The sequence below is a fragment of the Saccostrea echinata genome, unplaced genomic scaffold, assembly GCF_033153115.1.
Source record: "Saccostrea echinata isolate AGI-Se365-2 ecotype Australia unplaced genomic scaffold, CSIRO_AGI_Sech_v1 ptg000023l, whole genome shotgun sequence".
Taxonomy (NCBI): domain Eukaryota; kingdom Metazoa; phylum Mollusca; class Bivalvia; order Ostreida; family Ostreidae; genus Saccostrea; species Saccostrea echinata.
This window is the reverse complement of record NW_026889772.1, coordinates 5,094,245-5,120,143: the sequence shown is the minus strand read 5'-3', so window position 1 is coordinate 5,120,143 and position 25,899 is coordinate 5,094,245. Positions and strand designations below refer to the sequence as shown.

Below are 25,899 nucleotides of genomic sequence, written 5' to 3'. Positions count from 1 at the left end.
AGCCAACTGCCTTAAAACAGAAAAGACGCAACCCTGGTCAAATGACTGTACAAATGTCACAAGTAAGCCAACTTCAAAATTATTTCAAGAGTTATATTGCTTTCAAATTTTGAATTAAGTCTGTTCTCAGTTTATGGTCTTGGATTCTGATCTAATGACTGTCAAGAAACGTATGTGATGTTTGACCAATGCAGCCATCCACATAATCTATCTTAAACAAAATTACGAGCAAAAGTTCTACCAGCGAGGATTGATGGACACAAGATAGTCTTACATTACTGCACACACCCTAACTTTTATTTGAGACAATTTCAATCATTATTAAGATTTTACTATTTCTTTTGGTAAAGAGTTTGCTGTCTGCACGAACCAGGACTGCCCTCTTTTTAGCTCATCTGAGCCAAACACTCATGTAAGCTTTTCTGATCGACATTTGTCTGTCGTACGTCTGCCGTCTGTTATCTTTTCACATTTTCAACTTCTCCGGAACCACTGAGCCAATTTCAACCTAGCTTGTCGCAAAACGTCCCTGAATAAAGGAAAGACAATTATTTTCAAATAAAGTACACGCCTTCTCTCAAGAGGATTTCATTGAGAATGATAGATGGTGTCATTTTAGAACCTTATTAAGAATCATAGTGTATATTGATGCTTGTTGCCAAAATTCAGTTTCAGGGCGTGAGAACATTTTGTCTTCCGCTTGAAATAAAATATCAATGTAGGTATAGCTTGATTCAATTGATTATAAATAAAAACAACGTTTAAGCATGAAAATAATGTTTTTAATTCTTGATATACATATATTTAAAAAGTAAAGTAACAATGTTCAACGTTGTATAATATATATTTAATTGCATGGATTCTTTCCAGTGAAATCCAACCTAGACACAAATGTCACAGTACCATTTATTTCTTACTAATATTTCTTACTTAAAGAATTTAAAATTTTGCTTCAGTAATTCTAAAACGTAAAATCTCCGGTTGGAATGAAAATCAAGAACGGAACTGTCCATGCTGGAATGTTGTTATAATAAGAATGGTTTTAAGTGAAGAAGAAACAAGAAAACCTTTAAAATGTATATATACATTATAATCGAACAATAATCTTCTTGTAAAACATTAAAATCTCATCAACTTTAAAATATTTCACTCATACTTTACACGTATATCAAACAATAATACAAGAAAAACAGTATGACAAATAAATTACAATAAATAAACAAATATCAACAACTCAGAAGAAGTATGTACATTATCAATGAATAAATTACCACGTTATGCTTTCAGGGCCATTCACACATGTCTTCTGTATTAAGAATAAATATAATTATAAATAAAGCATTAGTTGAAATGTTCGCAAGTTGAATATCACGCATTTGTGTGCTGCAAATTTTATAAGAATTATTCGAAACATCTGCTTAATGGTACGGGAAAATATCAAAGAACGGTTAAAAAAAAGAAGTGGATATCAGAGAAAAGAAAAAAAAGAAAATACTATATTGTGGGGTTTTTTTTATTAAGGAATGAAAGCAAAAAATTCCGGAAGTGATTGCGAATTTTGATCACTTGAAATGTGATAAGTCGTGTCTGGTTGTTTCTTTTCTTTGGTTGTATATAAAAATACAACCGGATGTTGATCGGCCATGGCAGTGATCTATGTCAAATGGAGTCTGTGACAAAACTGAGACAGATTCTGTTCCTCCTTTACTTGTCGATTTCCTCTGCTAACAAAAATCTTCCAATAGGCGTTAACTCTCTAGTGTCACGTGTTCACTTGTGTGGGCTTTAGAAATAATTATCATTCCTGCAGGGAATGTCATTTTCTTATTTCTTCTTTCAGTTTTGAGCGGGGAATGAAAAGGTCTGTAAGTTTTTACACACTACATCCAGATGTCCATAAAATCTAGAACGTACTCAAATTCATCTCGCTCCACGCATCCATCACCTTCATTAAATAAAAATATTCATGTTTTAATGAAAATTATGTGGTCATTTGTGATGCTTTTAACACACTAACTTACATAAAAGTAAACCTTCATCACAAATTTAAGAAGGTTAAGTATAAAACAAAAGCTATTGTGGCCACTATCCCGAACCTGTGCACAAGCATCTCATTTACAGGCTTGTGTAAACTTTGAAAAAAAAGTCACAATCCCTTTCAAAATGGGATTTAGTTTTTATAGTCGCGCTAATGTAGGATTATTTTTAGTTAACAAAGTTTAACATCAAAATTACATGTATTTTATTTGTGAAAGGCGAAGCTCTCTTTGTAATATCATAAACTCCACTTACCATTTAAATCAAACATTCGGAACATCTCGGAGATAAATCTATGTTTTGTTCCAAAACTCTTTGAGTGGTGTCTGAAGCGAGAGTGTAAATTCCCCTGGAGTTCATTTCTCTTGTCCCACCTCACTCCCACGGCACCTAAAATTAGAATCAATTTTAAAATTCAATTAAAATTTCATGAATATGTCAAAAGCGAGCAGAAATGAATGTGTGCTGTATAGAAAATACTTTAGCGGTTTTTTTTCCAATTGTACTTTCTGCAAAAATCCATGCATTCTACGTAATTAATGAATATATGGGTTGTGAAGGAACTTTAAGGTTCATTATCCCTCTGCTTACTCATACAAAATCTTTCCTTAAAACTTATGTTTTTCCAAAAGAATTCTAATTTATAATTAAAACGCATGCAATTTCAGCATACTTTGCGGGGCAACATTGGACAGAAAAGGCCTGTTAACTTGACGGTTTTATAAAGGAATAATAGTCATTTATACCAGTTAGAGTTATCTCTCTTATCAGAGTGTCGATGAACCTTAATATTCAGTGTTTACTCGCACACAGGAAACAATAGTGAGAACAATCAGGGCCGTATTAAAGATCGCAGATGTCTAGTCTAGCAGCTAGGCTACCTGCTAAGTCTTATGAACACACTATACATGTATGAGTTAACGCTTGTTATTCTATGAAGCGGCTTGGTTAGCATATCGTGCAAGATAGTAGCTCTAAGTGGCTGCTTCGATCTTGAACACAGCCAAGATGCCATCTCCCTTCTCGTCAAACGATGTAGAACTCATAGTGAAATTCCAGAATGTCTCTAAATCGTACGATACCTATATTTATATTTATTTATTTCTTTTCAGCAATATATGCCGAGCTAACTATGTGTTAATGTATTTATATGTATTTTAAAGAAAACTATTATGTGTAGAGAAATATCAGTTGATATTGAAATCTGTTATAGATCCTGCTTTTAGATTTGATGTCAATCAGTCTCCAAGTCACACGGTGCTAAGAACGTTCAGAATTCTTCTAATTGAGTCAATACTACCATAAAGTTGCTATATATACCCGCGGATGAAGACAGTGAGATTGAGATAGCGGAATAGTTCTTGCGTACCTCGTCACAACAGCGTCATACTTGTTTCCCATGGCATGAGGCCTCTGCCTTTGGCGTTTGGGTTAATCTGTATTTTTTATAGCTATTGTGAGAGATGATGTTTTTCGTTGAATATTTTGACCATTATTTGAAGCTTGACGTCTTATCGCATGTGTTATAACCAATTTACGTACGGCTACATAGACCTCGATCTCGATTGTATATATCCGATCGACTCCATCGAAAGTTCAATGCCACGGTAACGCCTACACTTATTGAAACAAATCCGAGTATACCACGATTTCGATCCTTTTACAGCCATTAATTGTACATTTTATATATACAAACACATTTCAGTTGTCTTGAATTTGATGATGATTTTTGTGTTTTATCTTTAAAAAGTAAGAATCAAGGTCGGTCAGATGGAACTAGCAATACTCGAAGAGAACGACTTTTTAACCTTTACTAAAGCCAAGAGTCCCTGAAATCTCCAGTTTAAAGCTGTTCGTACGGTTGCAATATATTGGTACATTTATATAAGTCACTTTCTATAACCCGGTATGACAGACGTAGAGGATATAAACGCTTATAGAGAAAATCTGACATCAATTGTGTTTAATCTCATATTTTCATACTATAGACAATGAAAATAACCAGGCGCCAATTACAGAAAACTTTAAAAACCACTTTGTCTGAGATGAATTCCTGGTTCTGTGTTCTGATGGTTATTTGATCCTTGTACTGCATCACTGATGCTTGTTTAAAAAAACCACTATTAAAAGGAGAGTGAACCTTTAGATGGGAATTTCCGTATATTGATGGGCGTTGGTACTCCGACACAAATGAATATAGGCAATCCATCAACTGCTCTATTGCTTGTAACTATTAAAACAATGTGTATTTCGGGGGAGGTAGACAAAAATAGAAGACCATGGTATTTTATATTTCACTTTTCTTTCATAATTGTTCTCATAACGCTATTTCGAGGACCATTGCTCATATTAACAATGAAGATGATTTTTGTTATCTTGTTGAAACTTTTTTTTCCATTACCATTGATTTTTATTGTTCGTGTTTGATTTGAAAAGAGACGAACGCGCTAACCCTTGTAATTTTTTTTCTGTTCTTGAGAATCTTTATAGACCATACAATATATGTATTGTGCCTTACATTTGTCGATGAGGTCGATTTACTACTGATTTTTCCCTTCTAAGCTTTTATGAAATAACGTATGGTTCGGTTGAAAATGGATTACTTTTTCGATATATTGTTTCAACGAATTTATCCCGGTTTATCTGTTTTTAACATATTTTTATTATTGGCGCTAACAGAAATGTTTGTAAACTTGCTTGAACTATAAATATTGAACAAATTTACTTCTACCAGTGCAGAACTATTTCCAAGTTTATAACTATCCTAATTTCCCAAGAGGTCCTTCCAATACGATTAGCTTGGTGTTGTTTAATTCTGTTATAATTTAATTTTCTTGAATTCGAACCTTTTTCGGAATAACAGGAGGACGTTTTGCACCTGATTTGTTTTTCTGATGGCTAATCAACAATAAATTTACCGTTAATGTTGTCATTTTTCCTGACAAATCCTACAGAGGGGAAATTCGTATAATTAGGAGCTCCGTCGATTGCCCGTCCTCCTGGTACCATTGCTGGGAGCTGGGATAGTTAATTGAGACCTACATTGCTTTGAAGGTAAAAATTATGACCGTCGTCTCTGCAAATGCGAACTACAGGTTTTTTGAGGGATTAGATAAGCTAATTATCTGCTGGAGTTTACGACGCCCTTCAGTTTTAGTAGACGATTTATTTAATACCGGTTTTCTTTTACTTCTATATACTTTACGATCAGTTTGCTTGATCTTTTCAACTGTTTTATTAAAAAATTTTATATTTCTTTTCATTCTTCAAAAAAGAATGGAAAAAATGAAGACAGATTTAATTTTCAATATTCCTTTCACATATAGAGTGTCATTAATTGGAAAAATAAAACGTCAGCTTTATTAAATCGATTGAATTAATAAATTATAAGGGATGGAATTGCAAACGACTATTTCACCTATTCCGTCAAGAACATGAAGCAAGACATATCAGACAACTTATATTTTGCCTTTCAATCGATAACGTATTTATATTTCTCATGACTGACTATACAAGACACAGTCAGTAGTGTTTAGTTATATGGTTTGTGGTTTTTAATTTGCCACTGCCTATATGAATTACATCTCTCCTTCTATTTTAAAGTCTATGTTACTTTGTATTATATCTGCCTGAATGGCTACATGAATTTTGAAAATTAAATACATATTTAAATGTTATTTCAGCTTTCAAATACTATTGTATACGTCAAACAGATGTTACCTTTTTACATATTTTAATTGTTTTGTTTGCATTTTTAATTGATCTTTAATCGATAGTTACAGGCATCATGACGTATGATATTTGATTGTGTAAATAATTTTGCCTCGCCTTTAAGGTTGATATGTAGTTCTCAATTGTGAAGTTTTATTAGTTGATTTGCCATTTGTAATTGAAAATTTAACGTTGATGTTACTATTGAAAGCTGACATCACCTTTCGTAATCTGATTGTAAAGTTAAAATCTGGAGATTCTACTACATGTTATAGTGTAAGACATCAAGACGTCCCTCCCCCTCAAAACTAAATACTATGAGTGTTGATTCAAATTTGATTATAAGGTACTAGTACAAATATAATACTGAAAATAACATTTTTTTTTTTTTTGAAAGATTTCAAATATCAATTAAATATAGTTTCATGTAGAATAAGCATTTTCTGCGTAGTTATCGATGTCGAACAACGAAAAGTTTTAAGGCTTCTAACCCTCTCCCCTTAACTATTTGAATTAAGTCTTTCATTCGAAATCTTTTCATATAGCCCCTAAGTTAAAGTTGACAATGCTTTTATAATCTGATTGTGAAGTAAACGTTGACGTACTTTTGTACTGAGATTGTAAACGTTGACGTACTTTTGTACTGAGATTGTAAACGTTGACGTACTTTTCTACTAAGATTGTAAACGTTGACGTACTTTTCTACTAAGATTGTAAACGTTGACGTACTTTTCTACTAAGATTGTAAACGTTGACGTACTTTTCTACTAAGATTGTAAACGTTGACGTACTTTTCTACTAAGATTGTAAACGTTGAGGTGCTTTTGTACTGAGATTGTAAACGTTGACGTACTTTTCTACTAAGATTGTAAACGTTGACGTACTTTTCTACTAAGATTGTAAACGTTGACGTACTTTTCTACTAAGATTGTAAACGTTGACGTACTTTTCTACTAAGATTGTAAACGTTGAGGTACTTTTATACTGAGATTGTAAACGTTGAGGTACTTTTCTACTAAGATTGTAAACGTTGAGGTACTTTTATACTGAGATTGTAAACGTTGAGGTACTTTTGTACTGAGATTGTAAACGTTGACGTACTTTTGTACTGAGATTGTAAACGTTGAGGTACTTTTGTGCTGAGATTGTAAAGTACACGTTGCAGTTTAAATATGAAATATTTTCAGCTCATCGTTAGGTTAACGTTGACTTTTATTTTGAACTCTAATTAATGTAAATTAAATTTACTATTATAAATTGTGTTCTAGTATCAAAGTCAAAATTGATGAACAGAAACTATTACAATCTGATTAATAAAATGAAGACACTGTTGTAAGCTATGGTAAGCTGATAAAGTTGACTATTTTAGTCCGTATTTAAAGATATCACTTTTATAAGGCGATGATAATTTTAATGATGACGTTACATGTTGTAAGCTTATTTTAAAGTTAAAGGTGACGTTACTATTGAAAGGTCACTTTAAAGTTAAAGGTGACGTTACGTTTAAAGTTTAAGGTGACGTTCCTTTTGTGAGGTCATTTTAAAGTTAAAGGTGACGTTACTGTTGTAGGTCATTTGGAAGTTAAATTTGACGTTTCTGTTGTAAGGTCATCTTAAAGTTAAAGGTGACGTTACTTTTGTAAGCGGAGTTTTATGTTAAAGATGACGTTACTTTTGTAAGTTGATTTTAAGGTAAAGGTGATCATATTACTATTGTAAATTGATGGGTTAAGTAAATGTTTGCAAAACCAATATAATCTTATAATCTAATTGAAGTAGCAAATTATTTGTAATTTGATTGTTTAGTTATGAGTTATATTGGATTTAAAAAACCATCAGCATCTTCAAATGATAAAAATTATTGTACTTTTCATGGTTTTAATAATACATTCCTAATGATACCAAATATGTCACAATAAGGAGTTGGTGATGTATGTCAGTTTGGATTACATGCATTTATTGCAATGTTTTGTGGAATAAAGTGCATTTAATAGTGATAAACAATATACACTGTATATACATCTATATGTACATTTCCGTTAAAAAAAAATATTAATTTTTTTCCACATCTCGATGAAAACTCGAAACTACACACTAATTGATATTGAAGTTGCAGAATACTTCTAGCGTCAGTCTTATTTCCACAAGTGTGACTTTTGTGAAATGTGTGTGTCGATTAAATAATTCTACCTTGTATTTACCTTTTATTTCGTACGCAAACTTAAAATAAGTATTCTTTAAGTATAATGTTAGAATGGCCTTACCTTTGTAATTTGATTGTATTGAAGATATGGCGTTTTTTCTGGATCTATGCATGCTTGGAAGATACAAGGAGGAGGTAACTCCGATCACGGAAAATAAAATACACCAGTAATACAGGAAGGCGCACTGTTGCATATCTGTAAAGTACAAGAAATCCTTTCATTATATCTGGCCACAGGGATTCTGTTCAAAGTAGATCCAATTTTATATTCAAAAAATGAAAACATATTGTATAATGCTATTAGCCAAATTTTAACTCCCCTCTCGATTTTTTTTTTTTTTTTTTTTTTTTTTTTTTTTGGTTGTTGTTGATATTCTGCAAAATTGGAATGATATTGAGTAACATGAGTCATGCAGTAAAGAAAATATAGAAAGAAAAAACAATGAGCATTACCCTTTAAAAAATGCATAAAACTGGCGTTTATTTTGTAATCATCTAGTTTTTGTTTTGATCGTTTATCTATAATTTACTGATAATGATTTATCACGGAAACGGTAAAAAATGAAAATTAAAACTGAATCACATTTATTCGAGTCTTAAATAATTCCAAAAGAAAAGAGGAATTGTATAAAGTTATTTGTTTTTTTTTTTCCTGAGAAGTGATTTGTATATGCAAATAAATTCCAGGTGTAAGGGAGGAGCACACCCAGCGACCATTCCCTCCTGCCTAAATTTTGATGTCCACTTATTTTGACTAAAATTATAGAATGATCTTAAGATTTTTTAAAAAATATATATATATTTATAAAAGAATGTTAAAACCAAATTTGTTGTTTTTTGTGTCAATTTTAACTAACAGTTAAGTCTTTTGGCAACAGGCGCTGTATACCTAATCATCTCTTGTCCCCCCTCCCCCTGTTAAAATTTATTCCTACCCTCTGACGATGGTCAAGCATTGCAAACTAATATTTTATACTAGCATGTTTCTGATAGGTATAACAATAAATGTATATCTCCCTTAACTCACCGTTGCTACCAAAAATAAAGAGAATCCACTATCATTTTGACTTGCTTTAAATTCCTTGGGTACACAAAAAATTTAGAATTCAGCGTCACATTATTACGTAAAGAGATGGGAGTTTCTGAATGGTCTTCTTGCTGCTGAATAGTATTCCAAATTTAAAGAAAGTTAGCTCTAGGGAGGTGCGATTGTTTTCAGAGTGTCGCCCCTGCAATGTCACCACGTAGTAACAAAATGAATTCCTTCAACAAAGATGGAACACTGGATAACGAATCAGAAACTCATTGATCCGGATCATTGTAATCGTGACCGGAAGTTGTAGGTAGCTAATCATAAGTTTGATGATGATATAGTAAAAGCATTAGAACATGAAACAAAACACAATAAAAATGAACAAAAGTTAATTAAGTTACACATAGGAGATTGCATGACAGAACATCGTTATTGTTTTGTCGATTGATGAAATGGAGAGAAAATCTGATTCATAACCCAATCATTTCGGAAGTATGTGAACGATCAATTGATGTTCAGTTTACCCTGGGATCAGAGAAAATTCTCCTCCCTTCACTGACTTAACACTCAGCGATAGAAAAATTCGAGAGACTAACCCAATAAAGTACATGTACTTAGAGGTTGCTTTAAGACATTTAATACAAGTTAAAATGACTGGAAAAAAATATACAGTATTTGTTGCTGTAAAAATATAACAAGCAACCTCATGACTCATTTTAAAAAATTGAAGATCATTTTTTATCAATTTTATCAAATCTAGATACGATCCAAGACAAACTGTCAGTGATTTTAATTGCAAAATTAATTGCATCTGTGAAATGAGGTCCCTCGAGCCCTGCCATGTAAAGTAGACCTAAAATTCTTGTAAATTTGATCTGTCTGCGAATTTTATAAATTCCCTTTACATCTGTCTTATAATTATATATTTTTTATTATCTAATTCCAATTGTAACGTGCCATTTGATTGGATAGAGATATTCGTTTATATCGAACATCCTATAATGCAAACGTCACATTGACTAACGGCAAAAACGTATCAATACGCTTGGCGTTAAGATTAAAATTTGTACAATTTGAAGGCATTTTAAAGGGTAAATTGTTTTATTTTTATTCATAATGATAGAAATTTGAATTATAAAAATTAATTTATTAGCTACCCATTTGTATAACCTAGGTTGGAACAGTTTACCTATTTTTATAAACCGCTTAACGCTCTAAAAGCGTAAACTGCCCCGATACAGGTTTTCATTCCTTAGATATATAGAACTACACTAATCTAGCTTAATATTTGGAGAAAGTCAAACTGGCTTATCTTATGTTAGTTGTAAAGCTTTTCATTAACAAGTGACATTGCCAAAGTCTTTGCCATCGTCTGAAGAATGAGAAGGACGGTTATATATTCACAGTGGTTTCATTACGATAGACAAATGTACGATAAAATGAACTATGAGTCAGCGCCAAATAAAGACAACTAATTGTTTTATATACGCATCCGTGCCAGTTTTGTGGGGCTACTGGTCCCCTATGACTGTAGAAGATTAAATGCAAAGCATCGAGATAAATTTGCCACGGACACTATATCTTCTCTGCCACTATTAGGGTTGAATGATCACTAACTCAGGATTCATTTCTGTTCGTTTGGAGAATGTATGTTGAAAAAAATGGAACTATTCCACTTTCCTCTCTACTTTAAAAGACTTATGATATGCTCCTGCTACAGATGTCCTTAATAGGAACGCCAGATTATATTTCGAAGATTTTTTTAAAATATAAACAATTTGAATTAATTGCATCTATTAATTTAAAGAATAGATGCGCTTATTTATGAGGAAAACTTAGTTTCTGCTATTTGAGTTGAGTATGCTAAAAAATAACTATATCGGGATCGGAATATCTCAAATTCCTCCTCTTTGTCCTAGATCCAAAAAACGAAAGGTACACGAATTTTGTAGCAGACAGAATTTTGAAAAAAAAAAAAAATATGATTTCAATCACAGTTTTTTGTAAATAATATGTAAAGTTTATGTAAAATACATAAAATAATATGTTAACGGTGCGACCGTTAGGGCGAGCGCAGATATTTATTCAGGTTTAATTTAGATCGGGCTCGTTCGTCAAATTGCACGTGACATTTGGTGCGTCTAGACTCTGACGTCACATGACGTCGTATTTAAGTTGCATTACCAAACCGAAGTCTGAACATTGTTGACTTAAATGAAGAACGTTTTATTTACTATTTATCAGCAATATATCCATTAAATCAAGGCGAGTTTATTTTTTGTTAGTTAAACTGTTGTTGTTATTCTCGCGAGAACGTAGCTTAAACAAGCGATGCATTGTGGGTCCAGAATTACTGCGGAAAAAAATTCTATTGAATGAATGTGCAGTAGTCCGAATTTTCTCTTCGCCCAGGCGTTGTCGTTAGAGCTCGCAGTGACGAGCGGCGCTTCGCGCCGCTCGCTGCGCTCGCTATAATTGTAAGGTTAATTACCGTTCGCGGTATACCCGGAACGGCCATCTTTATGCTTATTAATAGTATATGTATATTCTTTCATGTTGTTTGCTGCTGCTGCTGCTTGCTGTAATTTGGGGTCGCTCTTTAAGCTTGGCGACCCCTTGCTGCTTTTAAAAATGCCACGACCAACAATCGCCAATATGATAATAAACGTATTTAAAATCATGTTTGTATTGTTTTCCTCTATATAAATGAATGTCATTTACTCCAACCCATCAGTGCAATTATATTGCATCTTCACATTTACACATAAAACAACGGATTTGTGACATAAAGAAACGTTTGACACTTTCACGGTAAAGATTTACGCATAAATTGTATATTTCCGGAGCCAGCACTGAATATTCGGTGTGCTGGGCATCGCAGCCACCTCCAATCCCAGAGAGGGGTCTTAAAATTGTCACTTGCTTTGTGTTTACTGCCAAGCTTTATTAAGGAACTTGTCACGTTAGAATCGGAATATATAAATGCACTCAATCATAGCTAAGTCATATTCTTAATAAAGATAATTTTCAAGCAGATCACTATTAGTGAAATCGATCAGATAATGAATGCAGTGGAAAAGATGCAAAGGGTTGGCACGAAATGTTTGTTTCAGGAACTGGAGTGAAAACGAGGAGACATCACTCCTTAGATTAAAAGACAGATATGAGTTCTATGGCCAAACATATACATATCTGTATTAAGTTAATTAAGTGAGAGAAAAATCTTTTTAAACGTGATTTAACAATAAACTAACAAGAAAATGTAACAGATACTAACAGTGATCAAGTCAAACTGCGCATGCGAAAGAGAGAATGAATGGGTGTAGACATTTCAAAAGTCGATAGAGGATTCTCAAAGAAAGACTCTGTCCCCCTGGACCAATGTCTAGAAATATCATCGTATTTGTTATTTTACAAGACACCACGGAGAATCCGAATACTGTCGAGTATTGGTGTTGAAATTCAGAACTTACGTGGGTAAATAACAGTCAAATTAGCACTACGTAACCTACAGTTGTCAACAAAACAGCAAACAAAAACTTTAAAAAAAAAAAAAAAAAAAAAAAAAAACACCCAAAGAAAACAACTCACCCCTCCCCCTCCCAAAAATCAATCAAACAAATAAAACTTAATTGTTCAGTTGCAAAGATTAGTAAACTCTGATCACTTTCCTATATACTAGTGAGTACTATGAAAATCATCTAGAGACAAGAAAACCCATTAAACACAGACACAGTCGTACTGTTAGTTACCTGTTTGATAGGTGGGCATTAGAAAGATTATTCTATAATCCTGTGACTTGTTAATGCCTGATCACAAACTGATACAGGGTGTCAAAAACATTAATATTCATATAGTTGTGCTTTTATGATTATTGATGATCTTCAGTATTTCATCTGTAGTAAAGCATGAAAAAACCGAAAAGTTCAATTATAGAGATGTTGAAATAGAATAAATAGTTAAGGGTTCATTTATTTGAAGTCAACATGCATTAACACTTCGAGCTTACTTACTTATGATGAACGTGATTCATGGGAGACTAAAGGTGACTTAATAGAACAATACATTCAGAAAAAATGAATAAGAAAAGCTTTTTTAAAAATTTGTTTTACTAGTATTTTGTTTTCATTTCTTATCCTGATAAAGTTTGCTGGCACTTCAGTGTTCTATCAGTGTTCATGTACTTGGATGAACAGGGAAATTATTTGCCAAAGGTTGAATACTTTTCAATTACAAATGATGGATGACTGATAGAGGTGTATTTATAGATATATGTTTAGCATAAAATCATACTATTGAAGCTTCAGGGTCACATTAATGCACAAAATATAAGATGTACATCAAATTTTCTAATATTTCTTTTTGTATTAAATTAAACAACGGCCTACAGCTAAACATTTCTAAACCTTCCTACGTAGAGTTTTTTTTTATGAATAACAGTCAATCATCAATTCAGCGATTAAAACCAATGAATAGCATACAACCCTCGACAGCATTTCCTTCCGCTAATGAGGTTATTTTAATGTAACGTTTACTATGTAATTTGTATATCAAATCTGACCAGTACCGGAAGTGAAGGCATTCCATTTCTGGGCTGTGTTTCTGTACTACTGGAGCAAAATCCTTAAGTAATGTTCATTCTCAATAGAATCGGGTACCATGATAAAATATAAATGTATAGAAATGTTATATATGTTACTTCAAGTAATTTGATATATTTTATGCTACAATAAATTATTGGATCATTATTATTTCCTTAAAATCGAGGAATGTTTCTCTTGCGAAAATAAGTCAACCCAATGGTTTAATCTTTTCCATTTTCAATTATGATTAAAATAATTAATTCCAAATCTCGTATCTGTAACGATCTGCACCATACCAATAGTCACGTGATATGCTAAAACTTCACCTAGTTTTATCGCGACATCTCCCCTTCAGGCTCGAGCATCAGGGACGCTATCTAATACGGCGTTATCTAACTGTAATATTGAAAATAAGTTTCAGAGGGGTACCCCCAAAGTGTAATGATAACTGTTTGATTGTTATTAAGACACATAAAATGGCTTAACTGGGAACAAAAAAGACATTGACTAATTCTATTAATGGCAATATCGAATGAATTTTCAGCTGCTGCCAGCGATCTTCTGTGCCAGTAATTCGTTCTGCTCACTAAAACTGATAATACGTCTAGTATCTGTCAGATATGTGTTTATGCTTTAAGGAAAATTTATATGCATTTAATGTATTACATTCATCGTAAGGAAGAGATTGATTACAATCAAGATGGAATAAAATGTGTTTGAGAAACAATGATACCCCGAACATTCAGTCAATGCAAGTTAAAGTTTCTGAAATGTAAGTCAAACTCCAAGGTCAAGGTCAAGAGATCAAAAATGTTGATACCCAAATAAGGTCTTGTCACAAGGAATACACTTGTGAAATATGAAATCCCTTGCAGCAAACATTCAGAAATTATGGTCAAGGTAAAAGTTTTATAAAAAGTAGGTGAAACTCCAATCTCAAGGTCATGAGGTCAAAAATATTGATATTTTCGAAAAGATCTTGTCACAGGAAATGCATCTATGAGATACGAATGCCCTAGCTCCAAGCATTCAAAAGTTATGGCCAGGGTAAAATATTTTTCAAAAGTAGGTAAAACTCTTAAGGTCAAGATCAAAAGGTCAAAATTGTTTGTACCAATAGGAAGATCTTGTCACAAGGAATGCACATGCAAAATATGAAAGCCTGGGCTTCTAACTTTCAAAAGTTATTGTCAAGGTTAAAAATTTTCAAAAGTAGGTCAAACTCTAAGGTCAAGGTAAAAAGGTCAAAAAATTTTTACCAAAGGGAAGGACTTGTCACAAGGACTACACATTTGTGAAATATGAAAGCCCTAACTTCAACCATTCAAAAGTTATTGCCAAGGTTAAAGTTTTCAAAAGTAGGTCAAACTCAAAGGTCAAAGTAAAAAGTTCATAATTGTTTGTACCCAAGGGAAGGTCTCATCACAAGAAATACACATGTGAAGTATGAAAGCCCCAGTACCAACCTTTCAAAAGTTATGGCTAAGGTTAAAGTTTGGTAAAATTTTGCAAAAGTGGGTTAAATTCAAGAAGTAACTTAACAAATGTCTTGTCAGAAGAAGTACACGTGAAATACGCAAGCCTAGTTCCAACCGCTTAAAAGTATGGGCAAGGTTAAAGTTTTTGCGGACAAACAGACAGACAGAGAGAGGATGGTCAGAGCAAAAACCATATGCCTCCGAATCTTCGATGGGGCGTAAAATACATGTTGGTCGTTTTCAAACATACCAGAAGGACCGGAAATAGAAGACCAAAACGTACAATGAAGCCGGGATTGACGTCAGGCTTCCGGTGCATTGATATTACGGAACCATTTCATTCCTAATAATTTTCTTAATTTCAACATGTTATATCCTTGAATATTAATTTATATCATTTATAGAAACCAGATTAATTTTTTTCATTGATTTTTCTTAATTGAATGAGTGTCATTTTGTGTCTTGGTTGTTTTAGTTGTTGAATTCTTTAATATTAAACTCTGCTTTTACTCCGCGTTAAATAATTTAATTGTGCTATTAGTTCACCTTAAAAACTTAACTGTATGTTTTATTGTTTTACTATTATGCATGCTTTACGTTATGTATATGTTACTTTCGTCAGTCAAAAGCTCATAAGAGCTTCTGCTGTCTTTCACTACTATCCAGACTTTAAATAAAAGCTTATCTTATCTTATCTATCTTAACTTAACTGTGAAATTACTACGCCTTAAATAATTTAATTGTGCTATTAGTTTACCTTAAAAACTTATCTGGCTATTACTCAATATTAAATATTAAACCTAGTATTCCACCCTAATTTTTTTTTTAAATGTGCTATTAATACGCTTCTATTGAGCACAGATAGAACAATTGAATTTTTAAATTTATATAGTTACTTTACACGATCGTTTGTAACGATAGTACTGATGACTTAACAGGTATATACAATATTAAATAACTATAGTAAGGGTAACTTAATGCAACGTAATAAGTAATAAATATATGGTGATAATTACTCAGCAAAGGACGTGGTAAAACTTTTATATAGACATAAATTGTACATAAATCACTTTATATAAAGCTTCTGAGGTTTATTGCTCAGGTCGCAATTCTTGTACAATAATTAATTTGTGTGATGGGGAGGGGGAGTAGATTAGCTCTCTTCTCTAAGGAATTCTGCCTTATTATTGGGTCTTGCCTCTAACACCCAGTTTGTCTCCGGTGTCAAATATCCGGAAAACACAATCCTTACTAAATATTTAATGCCAAATGAAGACCTTTGACATTGTATGTATCTATTATTTTTTGTAATATCGTGTGCCTGTCTGATATTTCATAGTTGTGTTAATATTTGATAAGTAATGTTTTATTAACATTTTTGTCTGATTGCTTCCGTAATTTTATTTTGATATTGAGAAGAAATCGTGAATGAAAAATTTCTTAACTGTCAGTTTATTGGAAAATATAGCAGGCCTGGGCTGATAGCAATAAAATATTAAAGAGAAACAAAAGTATTCAGTGTTATAAAAGCACGTGGTCTGCATTATCAAAGGATCAGACTAATCACAGGAAAAAAAAAAACAACTACCAAACACACATCCCCAACTCTCTACTTCATAACGATGACCAGAGGTAAATAAGACCTTATCTAAACTAAGAATTGCAAGAATCTATAAGAAATTGTTAGTATTATCTTCTGAACCAAATATCCTATAAGTTGAGAAAATTACTAAAATATTGTAAAAATCAAGAGTAAATTGGTTATTTCGATGAATCATTAATCTACTATGTCAGAATCGGGAACATAAATAAGTCCTTCTACGTCAGATGATTAATCTCTGTAATTTTCAAGGTCAATATTTTGATTTTGCTAAATAACATGAGAATTATATGTACAATTTGTCAATTAAAATGTTAGAAAAGTCCTCAGAGTTATAATATTTTTCTATAATTAAAGTCTTCGAAATAACGTTAAATTTCCGTGATGCTATATTTAGTCCCCGGGTGTTCTGATAGACATCCTGATGACGCACCAGAAGTCAGCAAGGGTCAATATGAATTTGTCTGCAATTAGTGTCAACCAATTGCTTCAGATAAATTATTCACAGCGTACAACTTAAACATTTCCGGAATTGATTGCAGCTTGACGAGTTGGGGGAATGATTGTTACTTCAAAATTCTTATAAAATAATTAGAATAATCTTATTGATTTGTACACAAGAATTAGCTACATTAAAGTAGAAACTAAGGTAATAAATGTATTACGATAGAAAATGTATGGAATATGCAAGAAACCATTTCTAAGTTAATTTTTTCATTGATACTACCGAATGAAATAGTCCGATTGCACTTGTTTACCATATAACTTAAAGATGCAACCTTAAGCTACATAAATGTACTCCTGCCATTGGTGAATGATAATCCCCCGTGAATAGTGGGGGGCACTCTCACAAGAGATGCTAGTATTTGTAATGAGTATTTGGTCGATGGACCTAAATCAATGCTACTCCGGCATCTAATTGCATTTTACTGTAATCCTTTCTATTTGTTTGTTGTGTCATCTTTGTTTATTTAAGATATTGAAATTTACACAAGATGGAAAAAATGAAAAAAAAAAAAAATTAGATCGATAAAATCAATCCCGTCATTTAACTCTATACAAACTTAAAGTTGAGAAAAGAGACCTATGTATAGTGTTTTGCAAGTATTAATTCTTACCTTAAATAAAGTTAATCTTCTTCCCGACCTTACGACATAATATTATATTTAAATTGTCCTTAATACACTAAAAATCACAAGATCATTTTAAATAAGAAACCCAGTATATCCTATAGCTCTTGTAACAGAATCATCACCAATTATCATCGAACCATTGAATGATCTGAGCATTAAAATCACAATTGTTGGTATTTTATAATGATAAATGATTGCAAGTTAAATTTGAATTGGGCGCATGCGTGTTCTTCGTTGTCCTTTTTCCTCTCTGGTGGGTGTGTCTATCGGCGGTCAGTTGCTGCGTGTTTATTTTGGGAGCTGACAAATGTAAGATCAATATGCAGTTTATGAGTAAATGATAATTTTTTTCCCTTTTTTCATCTCCGGACCGATACACTTTTTTTCTCTCGATTTGTCGGCAAATGGCACTGACTTTTATACTGGGCCTGGGGAAATCTTCGTTTACTCCTGTTTCTTTCCGGATCTCGAAGCGAAATCATCGGCATCAAATCTCAAAACCTTGTATAAGTCAAGACCAGATATCCGACGGTTTCAACAAGTTTTTTATGATCAAGGTTTAATTATTACTGTCTATACGGCTCTGTAATTGAAATGATACACAACAGATAGCGATCTAACAGTTCTGACAAACTTGATCATAGATTTCTTTAACACAAGCAGTAATAAAAATGTCATGTCCATTATGTCACTAAAAATACGTAGATTCTAGTAGAATATTACTTGTATTCGTCCTCTAATGGCTACATGGTCTAAAAGATAATGTCATATCACTTTGATTTCTCGTATATATATATAAATATATATATATATATATATATATATATATATATATATATATATATATATATATATATATATATATATATATATATATATATATATATATATATATATATATATATATATTTATATTTTTATATATATATATATATATATATATATATATATATATATATATATATATATATATATATATATATATAGGAAGTCAAACCATTCCATTACAAAATTTATTGTCATTTTTAATTTTGTTATATCTCCGGAATATTTCTTTTTAAATAAGTATTTCTAGATGGAATTTATCATATTGCATATTTAAAGTTCTGAATGCTATACACTTAGTCTTTATAAATGAACTTTTTACGTCTTCTTGAATATTTTCAAAACAAACAGAAAAAAGTAGAAGAAAACCAGCTTTATTGGAAAACATAACTTAGCCCATTTCATTTTCGAATACCTAATTTTTTTTTCATTATCAGGAATATTTATAACGTGTTTTGCTTATTTCAGTTTAGTGTTTCGGTGCATTTTATCTGAAATCCACTGTATGAGAAAAAATACTTCGTGGAAAAATTTGCATTTTTTTTTTTTAAGACAAGTCTCATTCACAGTTTCCTTGCTTAAAGCATCATTTTGTGAGCGTTGCGTTTGACTCCATTTCAAAGAAAAATTAAATTAAAAAAATATTGAGAAGACCATTTTCTAGTATCATATTAATTTGTTCTGCTTGAGGTGAGCGCAGTATACTGACTTTATAGCCACAACGATTGTCTGCTGTCGACACAAGAAAGCTGATCATTCTAGCAATTCAGCTTACACGCTGATGTACAAAAAGTATAAGCTAGTAAAGTGGGATTGGTGCTGATAAAAGTTCAATGGATTGGCTTCTGTCAGCAAAGGATCAACGTAACATGGCGTGATATGAATATTGTATGATCTGTTTATAATCACCTATCCACTGATTCATATCACAGCATTTTCTGTGACAGATCCAAAATTCTGAGACCGGGATAGGTGTTTTAAGGAGGGGATTACCCTGAGAAACCAATCTCAGGTTTCACAATTTTTTTTTATGAATCCCCAGATTTGTCATCAACATTTCACTTGTCCCACGACCTAGTTTTGTGAGTCACATGTTGAATGTATCAGTGTACTTTGTCATACAATAAGGAACCGAACTTAACCTAGTAATTTATATACGATTGTGGTCGCCAGACGGCCAGAGAAGTAACAGCGGCTGGGTCACCACAGAGTCCACAGAGTCTCTTCTGTTCCCCCCACCTCAACCGTGGCGAATCAATGGCCCGCTTAGCACACCAGTTACCAAATTTAAGCCCCTTATATCAATCAAAGTGCTGTGAACAACCACTTACATTCCTAATCCCCGGAAGCTTTATTAATAATAGAACAAAAACACTATATAGGGACTATACAAAAACAGAAGCTGATCTTGTTAGAGCTCTGGTCTTATTTTTGACGTTTTTGAAAGGATCTGGTAAGCTTCTCCTAATGCGTACCCCGCCCCATGTCCAAGATTAGAGATCCCACAACGTGGGGATGGACAAAACAGAGTCTGGGTGATTCAGGGCGTGCTGCGGAGATTTAGGTAGCGTTTCTTCAAGTAGCTCTTTGATAAAGACCGACTGCGTCTCCTTTTTTCATTTAAAAAGTAAAGACCGCAGTGAAAATTACTCAACAAATGCGAGATATACGTGTTGGAAGTATCACTGATCTATTTTGTAACACTTACTCAGATCTGCCCATTGATAAACTTTGGGCCTGTGAAGAGATTAAACGAATTTGTTCTCTACGGTCCAATAAGTCTACAAAACATTTGAAAAGCGCCTTTCATTGATAAAAATCGCACAGGAAATGTTATATACATTATACATGTTAATTACGAATGAATCTTAATTAAAAATCTCCAGCGTGGGGCTTTTTCTATCACAGTAATGATAGTAAAGGACTGTGATGGAAGGCAATGAATTCCATTAATTGAATTAATCGAAGTCTGGATATACTACAATGAATGGCCCCTGAGTGTATTAAGTATGAATGGTGTAATGCTATTTGCATAACTATTCCAAAACTGTTGAATGGGAATGGGGGCCAGTCATAAACTGTACACTAATAAAAAAAAAAGCTTCTTTTATATTTTGTTTTAGGGAGTGTCAAGCGGTTTTTTTTTTAGAAATGAAGATTAAAGGCTAGATTTTTTCCCTTTGAAATATGAAAATAGAATATGATTTCCCACATAGCAACTTTGTATCTTTTCAAGGGAAATATAAGTTGAAATATTAAAAAAAAGACGTCAGTATAATTGAAGTATCCTATCTGTGAAATCTTAGAAACTAATACCTCTGCAATTAAATTCTTTTACAAGTTGAACTATATTTGTAATATCAAAATTAGAAGCAAAACTCCTCAAAGGGACGTAGAGGTTAAGAAAAGTAATTTTTTTCCACAGATTTTATTATCATTATTAAAAAAAAATTGTAAAAATGTCCATAAACAGCAATATTTGGTTAATTAATTGAATTTATTAAAGGGAGAATTCCTCCCATCTACCGGTATTACATGTATATACTGAACTTGTGAATATTAAGAGAAAAATAATAATAAAAAAAAATACACATAATGTAATGATAAGAATTCATTAGATGGAGTAAGTTCTTGAAGACTTTAGGTTGATTTGATGACGAATTTTCAATAGGGAAACGTCATTTGGCAATGATTGAGACCAAAAAAAAGATGTCATGAATTTGTAACATATTTAATTAAATCTAGCAGCTGTGTACTTTTTTTTTCCAGATATTGAGGTAAAAATGTAATTTTCAATCAATAAGTTAACTTTTTTGATCATCCTATACTAACTCCCTCACGATTATAAAATTCTCAAAAATGAAAATAACCAGAAGTCTCTGACGAGACTGTAGGTCGGAAAAAGGAAATTGAAACTATGCAAAAGCAATAAATTAAAAGAATGATGCTTGGTTTAGTTTTGAAATCAAAAACCAATATAAACAATAATATATCATAGTGTAGTCTACTTGTGTGTTAAGTACTACTGAAAACAGACTTTTGTAGGAGGAGTAGCATTTTGAAAGAATTTCACAGAAATTTTTAGTTTTAGTAACCATGACAACGCCGTTCATCGAAATCAAATTGATTGTTACAAATATGTATCTTAGTGTAGTCTACTTGAGTACCAAGTTGTATTTAAATTAGACCAAAACTGTAGGAGGAGTAGCATTTTTAAAAAACCATCAGAAAAAATTATATTTTTAGTTACCATGGCAACACCTTTTATCGAAATCAAAAATCGATATACAGAATTATTTTTTCCTGTAGTCTACTTGTGTGCCAAGGTATACTGAAATCGGACCAAAACTGTAGGAGGAGTAGCATTTATAAAGAATTTCGCAGACATTTCTATTTTAGTAGCCATGGCAACATCACCGAAATCAAAAACCGATATACAGAATTATGTATCGTATAGTAGTCTACTTATGTGCCAAGTTATATTGAAATCGGAGAAAATCTGTAGGAGATGTTTTGAATAATTGATTACAGACAAACAGACGGACACCTTACTATCGCATAAGCTCTGACCAGTAGAGCTAAAACTCTGTTTTTGATAAGTATTCATTCAGAGGTAATAAAAATTACTCATTTTTCAATAATCAAGTAAGGTATTTTCTCTGAAGACCATACATTTAAATGTAAATACTATAGTACTTTTTCTGATAATCATTCAGTAATTATCCGATTACCATGAAGTATCCGATACTCATGCAGTAATTTTTTATCCAATCATCTTACAGTAATTTGTATAATACTTTTTTCTGATAATCATAAAATAATTTATTTAATACTCTTGTAGAAATTTATCTAATCATGCAGAACTTTCCACTTTCTCTTATGGCCACTACGTGTATGATATATATTCCGTGAGAATTATGAAGTACTTTAGTACTTATCGTATCATTGAGTAGCATAGTGTGTCACTTTCAATGAAATAAAAACTAAAAAAAAAAAAACATCTATTCGCAAAATGTTGGATGCTAGACAATAAATGTTGTTATACTTTCAAGTTAAAAAGTCAAATTTGATTGGTTTAAAAACATTTGCTAAAAAATACTTTTACCCTACCGTGTGCGTAAACCACGCCCTCTGGGTATATTTAACATTACAAAGCAACGGTTGGCAATGCATGACGACGGGTAACAGTATAAAAAATGTTAACTGCGCAGAATGTCTGCGCGTACGGTTCACCGTGGCTTTTTCTTTTAAATGCATTCGTATAAAAAAAAAATGCATGTTTATTTAGGGTAACATGTGAAATTGTTATATATCCCTCGAAAACCTTTGCCTCGGTCAGCAATGGTTTTCGAGGGATAACAATTTCACATGCTACCCTAAAAATATATTTTAATATTGCGATTTTTCTTTAAATTGTCAAGTCTGACAACTTGAATTTACTAACAGTAACCTTCGAAAGCAACACACCACTGAACTGATATTTATGCCAAATTAGTTCAATTAATTATGATATTTATTTGGCATAAATATCAGTTCAGTAATTTCTCATTAAGTAGTTACTGTAAAACTGTAACATGTTTATCATCTCTAATCTACAGTTGCACACTAAATATCTTATATAATCTTGCTGGGTTTGCAGATAATTCAAGTGAGGACCATTTAAAACCATCTGGTTTTCTTGTCACTGACTTATTTCTCGAACTGACAAACCTGTCTTTTTTTTCTGTCATTACACTTAACAAGTCTTTTAAATCTTTAAAATCTGTGTCGTTCTTCTGTTCTAGGGGAAAATAAAACATAATGACGTTGGCATATTGATGTTTTCTTTCAATTGACTAAATTTTTTGGTTCTTTTTCAATAGAGAGAGAACATCCTCATCACAAGAAAAGTCTAACAAGTGACACCTGGGATCGAAACGTATTGTTACAATGTGCTGTCTGTTTTCTTGTAGGATGTCCAATTTTTGCGATATTTGCAGCCTTGAAGCTGATAAATGAAATCACTGTTACATCCATTTATATTTGTTCGTTATTTTACCCAGCTTTCACTGATACATCTAAAGAGGATTGAATGATAAACCTATCAATATTTTTCAAAATTCAGAATAACATTCACTTACTGACGCTCCCTACAAGGAAGAAATTGTGTTTTTTAAAAAAATAAAATAAAATAAAAATCCCAAAGGTGTCTTCCCTTTTCTCACCTCATTACCAGAGTCTGACATTTCAGTTACTAAGCAGAATCCTTTTATGGCTTTTTAATGTCATTATTCATAACGTGGCAATGGAGTTAATCAACGATGTCCTCTTTTATCATTTAAAATCATGCCTTTTTTATCAAGAAAAAAGAGAGAGGACTTGCGATAAATATATTTGTTGTATCACTGGCATCAACAATGATAAAGTTTATCGGTTATTCTAGAGAGCCCGACATCTTTTTCAGCCAAGAGGTCTACGTTTCAGATGGACCAAGAGTGCAAAAGTGCATACGCAGTTGTAAAACCAAGCGCCAATTTACGTTTTCTCTATCAATCACCGGGAGGATTATCCCATCATGTGATTACCCTTCATCGATGCTCATTCTAGCGTAGCTGGTGTACTTTTAGGCGTGATCCTGTAGTGTTAGGTGTAAGGTGTGGTTAAACAACAATCAGGCGTTTTTAATAATAAATTTCCAAATCCACATCAGAAGGGTTCTCGTTTTGTTGATCAACTGCCGTAGAAATATGAGTTATTTTCATATATGGATTTCTAACACATAATTTTAATACCGGTACTTCAATTTTTATGCCCCCGTAATCGAAGATTCGAGAATATATTGTTTTTGCCCTGTCCGTCCGTCTGTCTGTGTTTGTCCGCAAAAACTTTAACCTTTCCCACAACTTTTGATTGGTTGAAGCTATGACTTTCATATTTCACATGTGTATTCCTTGTAACAAGACCTTCCTTTGGGTACCAGCATATTTGACCTTGGAGTTTGGCCCACTTTTGCAAAAAATTTACCCAACTTTAACCTTGGCCATAACTTTTGAACAGTTAGTGCTAGTGCATTCATATTTCATATGTGTATTCATTGAGACAAAACCTTTCCATGGGTGTAAATATTTTTACCTTGATCTTAGAGTTTGACCCACTTTAAAAAAACTTTAACCTTGGCCATCACTTTTGAACAGTTAGTACTAGGGCTTTCAAATTTCACAGCTTTATTCCTTGTGACAAGACCTTCCTTTGGATACCAACAATTTTGACCTTGACCTTGGAGTTTGACGTACTTTTGAAAAACTTTAACCTTGGCCATAACTTTTGAATAGTTGGTGTTAAGGCTTTTATATTTTGCATGTGTATTTCTTATGACAAGGCCATTAATTTTGACTCTTTGAATTTGACCTTGGAGTTTGACCCCCTTTTATAAATATTAACCTTGATCATAACTTCTGAATGGTTGAAGCTATTGCTTTCATATTTTACATGTGTATTTCTTGTGACAAGACCTTCCTTTATGTACCAACATATTTGACCTGTTGACCTTGACCTTGGGATCTGATCCACTATTGCAAAAATTTACCCAACATTAACCTTTGTCATACCTTTTTAACAGTTGGTGCTGGGTCTTTCAAATTTCACATGTGTATTCATCGTGACAAGAATTTTCCATGGGTGTAAATATTTTTGACCTTTTGACCTTAACTTAAGAAATTGACCCACTTAAGAAAAACTTTAACCTTGGACATAACTTTTGAACAGTTAGCACTAAGACTTTCAAATTTCACAGCTATATTTCTTGTGACAAGACCTTCCTTTGGATACCATTAATTTTGACCCTTTGACCTTGAAGTTTAACCTACTTTTAGAAAACATTAACCTTGACCATAACTTTTGAATGGTTGGTGCTTGGGTTTTCATATTTACCAGGTATATCCATTGACACAAGTCCTTTCTTTGATCTTTTGACCTTTACCTTAGAGGTTAGCTTGTATTTGAGAAACTTTAACCTTCGCCATAAGCTGCCATACGGGGGCATCAGTGTTTCACAAACACATTTCGTTTATCCAAAAATAGCATCTGGATTAAAACTCTGGAAGATTACTTTTAATGGGGGTCGTTTAACAAGAGTGAAAAGTAGATCTTGATCTAAAGTCGGCCGAATCATTAGTTTCAGCTTCGGAAAACGGCGAATTATAAATTCAACCCAAATAATTGTTGCCTTTTTTTGATTTGTTAATCTAATATTTAGTGCAAAGCTTTTGCAATACATTTCCAATAATTAAACATGATGGACAATTTAAGTAATTACAA

The 25,899-nt window shown here is 32.5% G+C and overlaps 1 protein-coding gene across 1 annotated transcript; it reads right to left on the bottom strand.

Annotated features, from left to right (window-relative positions):
• Window positions 1-1,117: 1,117 nt before the first annotated feature.
• LOC133191370 (uncharacterized) lies at window positions 1,118-17,903 on the bottom strand. Its single transcript, XM_061327124.1, has 4 exons — window positions 17,764-17,903; window positions 8,013-8,147; window positions 2,293-2,427; window positions 1,118-1,945 (listed from the first exon to the last, which is right to left on the bottom strand). Exons 2-4 carry the CDS (start codon window positions 8,143-8,145, stop codon window positions 1,881-1,883), a joined length of 333 nt encoding a protein of 110 aa, XP_061183108.1. The 5' UTR covers window positions 8,146-8,147; window positions 17,764-17,903; the 3' UTR covers window positions 1,118-1,880.
• Window positions 17,904-25,899: the final 7,996 nt, after the last annotated feature.